Raw genomic sequence first — 3743 nt, forward strand, 5'->3', positions numbered from 1 at the left:
ATGATTTCAAAATTGAAATTAAATTTGTCATATGGTAAGCTATATCTTTGATTTCAGGAGAAAGGTAGATGGGAATCAAAGGTTATTAAGAGAAACATACCTTACTTTAATTTCCATGGATGAAATCGATGAATTAGGCAACAATAAAAGGCAATCCTAAAGTCAGAGATCAGAGAAGAAGATGTGGGGAGAAGAAGAACCGACAATCAATGAAACGATCTTGGAGGAGACAACCAGGGATTGTGCAAAACGTGGGGAGAAGAAGAACCGCCAAGAAAACTCTAAATACGGAGTTATTGTGGTGAGGACTGTACCAGAAAAAGATCGAAAAGCTGAAATTCAAGAACCGAGAAGAGAACTCTGATGACGTGATTTTTATTGAATATACGGTGAAATAAAGCAGGGGCAAAATTGGTATTTAACTTTGTAAGAAATGATTGTTTTTGAGTGGACACGTGGCATAGTAGTTTTGTTTATTAGATAGGAAGATTGGAGTAGTGGATGACTTAAGGTTTTTATCTTAAACCCCTTGGTGCTTACGAATGACTTTTTTTTTTTTTTCTTTTAACACCCACTTGAAAGGAATCGTTAGAAAACTTGTTTAGTGCGTTGTACTTTGTAACAACCACAATCCAAGTGAAATGCCATATTCAAACAACGTAGGCATCACATACAACTATAAAAACATAAATGCTTCTTTTCATCCTAATCAATAAAAATAACCCTAAAAACTAATTTATTTGGTTATCCTTTGTAACACAAGTCCAAATTCAAACATGTAAAAACATAAATCTCGCTTTCATCATTATCATTGAAAACAGTCTCATAAAGTGAAGTCCCGAAGTATAACAACATACAAACACAGTTCAAAGTAGAGACATAAATACCCATTTCATCTTTATCATCAAAGGTAGCCTTAGAAAACTTGTTCAGACCATTGTCCTTCATAACAAAAGCAACATGTTTATTCGCTATGAGGATATTGTAATTATACCATATGCATATCAAGATAACTTAATGCAAATACAATAGCCTACACAAACATCATACCAAGAATTTAAGATAACTTTATCATCATGATATCATAAAAAAAAAAAAAAAAAAGTAGCAAACAACAAATTCATACAAACCAAGCTTCCCTCCCTCTTGGAATTGTGGAATTCCGGCCATTTTACCTTTTTATTAAACATCCACAAAAACCAAGAGACTCGGGGCATCATCATATCATAATCATAACACTTGAAATCCACAAGTCTACATCAATCAATAAAACCAAAACCAAAACCATTGGTCAAAATGGTCAGAAAACAGTTTGGTTTGTTGTATTTGTGAAAGATATGTTTTACATGAAATCCTCTTCGAGTTCTTGTAAGGACTTGTGGGTTGATGCAATCTCTTTATTGGAAGTCATTTTGTCAGCCACCATTAGATTTTTGTAGCTCCTCACCTCCGCTTGTCTCTCCTTTTCAAGCCTTTCCATCTCCTCTCTCCTTTTCTGTACAAACATCATATTACGTGTCTAAATCGATAAAATGGTGAAAGTTCAAGGGCTTTTCTGTAAAATATAATTCCACATGTTATCAATATATACTCACTTTGTCTCTCAGCTGCTGCTTCCTCTCTGCCCTTTCTGCAGCATTAACTGCTTCACGCTCAGCTACAAATAAACAACATGAAAATTAACAATAAAATTTCTAAATTAATCACACACCTTTTACTATTCATTTTACTAAAACCAACATATTTTTCAAAATTGATTATCTTGATAAAATTTCTGTTAAATGGTTTTTATAAATTATAACAATCGTTTAAAGTCAAATAACTGAATTAAAAAGTACCTTTCAGATCAGGTTTTCTTTCAACTTTTGTCCTGTTCAGTCTATTAACTACCTCATTTATTCGCTTCTCCACCCTCACAGTGCGCACCTAAACACAAAAATAGAAAGAAAAAAAATGTTTCTATTTTTAGTAACTTTGATGTGTTTTTTTTTAATATTAGAAAGAAAAATAGAAGTGAAGTGACTCACAGCTTTATTGTTATGGAAGCCAACTTGACCTACATCCATGGATGGAGTCTTCTTTAAGTTTTGCCAAGGTGTATAAACAACATCAATGTTGTTCACTTTATTTCCTGTCAAATGATTTGAAAAAAAAAAAATTATGATAAAGTAAAGGGCCATATGGGTAATAACAAAAATGTTTAATTGTTATATGAGAATGGACTTGCCTTGGATGGAATTTGCTTTGACAAGTTGAACACAATCTTCAAGAAGTCCTTCAGAAATGTCATCAATTGTTTGACCTTTACGCATCCTTAGATAAACATGGGCAGAAGACATTTTGTCCACATGGAACCTGAGGTAGAAAAAACCCTGTATGATAAACTAGATATAAGGTGAAAATAATTAATCCAAAAAAAGAAATTGGTAGTTTTTGTGCCCGAATTAGACCCAAGAAATTTGTATAGTTAAAGCCTTAAAGGAAAATCTCATTTCCCTAGTTTCCTTTATTAAGTCGTTCTTTCTGCATTGAGTCAAAAAGAAATGAGCACTGAAGATGTCTTAGTTTCATTGTTATCATAACTACATACACTTTCAGAAAAGAACAACAGAAAGATGTAGGTATGTTAGCAAATTAAATCTTGATTCTATTGTGTTGTGCTAAATAATATAAAAGAAAAGAAGATTGTAAGATAAAAGAGATTAAAACAATCAGAAATTGTAAGACATTCATATGACTTAAAATCTTTTGATATTCAATTTACTAAATAAAAATAATTTTACCTTTTTAACAAAGAAAGAAACATTGCCATCTTCATTAAACTAAATTATGTGATATAACAAAGAAATAAACTTTACTGACTTCATTCAACTCGGGATTAGTAATCATTTACAAACCCGACCATATTAGAAATTAGAAATGAGTCTAAGAAACTTGCTAATTATTGCAATTTGGGTAATGTAAGAGCACAATTTCACAATCCCCCCTTTCCAACAATACTATTACCTTCACAAAAGCTAAAGAAATAGTAAATTTGATCGACATGCGTATCCATACCGATTAAAATGGACAATTCAGTACACATAGAAGCAATCGGATCAAGAACATTAATGAACAATCATCCAGTTTACATAAGCGTAGACCCTCACCCACAGATACCTATTCCTTAACGTTTTAAATTATGTGAATTACGAAGTTAAGGAAAGAGATAGGGAGGGGGAGGGTGTATACCATATATCTTCGGGAAACCCGTATTTGATGAGTTCTTCGTTCTCGAATTTGTCAAGACCCATGAAGATGGTGTAGTCTCCGGCTTCTGGTCGGGCTTTGAAGTAGAACACCATCTTCGCTCTCTCGGCTCTCCACAAAGGAGACTCTTTTCTCTTTTCCTCTTTCTAGGGTTTGCGTTTGGGAAAAGAGGAGAGACGATGACTCCTTATTGCTTTATTTTGTCGATCAAAATTGAAAAGAATCAAAATGCGTAGTTCACGGCCTTTACTTTATATTATGGATGGGAATGTTCGGATTCAAAACAACGGGTCGGATACACATTCAAACTTTCAATGAAGACAAAAGTGCAAAAATGTTCGGAGTCGTATGTAATTTTTTGGGTTTTAGTTCAAACCATGATTTTTTTGGATTGGTTGTTTTTTTGACCTAGTTTCGTTGCGTTTTTGGTCCCTCAGTAAATTGAAAAGACTATTATGCCCTTCTGATATATTTTTTTTATGCTTTTTCTATTT

General features: G+C 33.0%; 1 protein-coding gene across 2 annotated transcripts; it reads right to left on the reverse strand.

The window, feature by feature from the left end:
- Nucleotides 1-1119: 1119 nt before the first annotated feature.
- On the reverse strand, nt 1120-3470 carry LOC145116720 (coiled-coil protein). Of its 2 annotated transcripts, none has more exons than XM_079053047.1 (6): nt 3232-3470; nt 2228-2355; nt 2028-2131; nt 1839-1926; nt 1596-1657; nt 1120-1495 (listed from the first exon to the last, which is right to left on the reverse strand). In XM_079053047.1, exons 1-6 carry the CDS (start codon nt 3342-3344, stop codon nt 1343-1345), a joined length of 648 nt encoding a protein of 215 aa, XP_078909173.1. In that variant the 5' UTR covers nt 3345-3470; the 3' UTR covers nt 1120-1342. The 2 variants fall into 2 exon arrangements, with proteins under 2 accessions (XP_078909173.1, XP_078909174.1); XM_079053048.1 differs by having other exon boundaries at nt 2228-2372; nt 3232-3356.
- Nucleotides 3471-3743: the final 273 nt, after the last annotated feature.

The sequence above is a fragment of the Lactuca virosa genome, chromosome 5, assembly GCF_052849685.1.
Source record: "Lactuca virosa cultivar CGN04683 chromosome 5, Lactuca_virosa_CGN04683_v6, whole genome shotgun sequence".
Classification (NCBI taxonomy): domain Eukaryota; kingdom Viridiplantae; phylum Streptophyta; class Magnoliopsida; order Asterales; family Asteraceae; genus Lactuca; species Lactuca virosa.

Excerpts from the sequence above, each read along its gene's own strand:
- LOC145116720 (XM_079053047.1), bottom strand. The coding sequence starts at position 3,344 with ATGGTGTTCTACTTCAAAGCCCGACCAGAAGCCGGAGACTACACCATC. Across the intron at positions 2,356-3,231 it reads GGGTTTCCCGAAGATATATG|GTTCCATGTGGACAAAATGT; the intron begins GTATACACCCTC and ends TTTCTACCTCAG. Across the intron at positions 1,496-1,595 it reads AGCAGCAGCTGAGAGACAAA|AAAAGGAGAGAGGAGATGGA; the intron begins GTGAGTATATAT and ends ATGTTTGTACAG.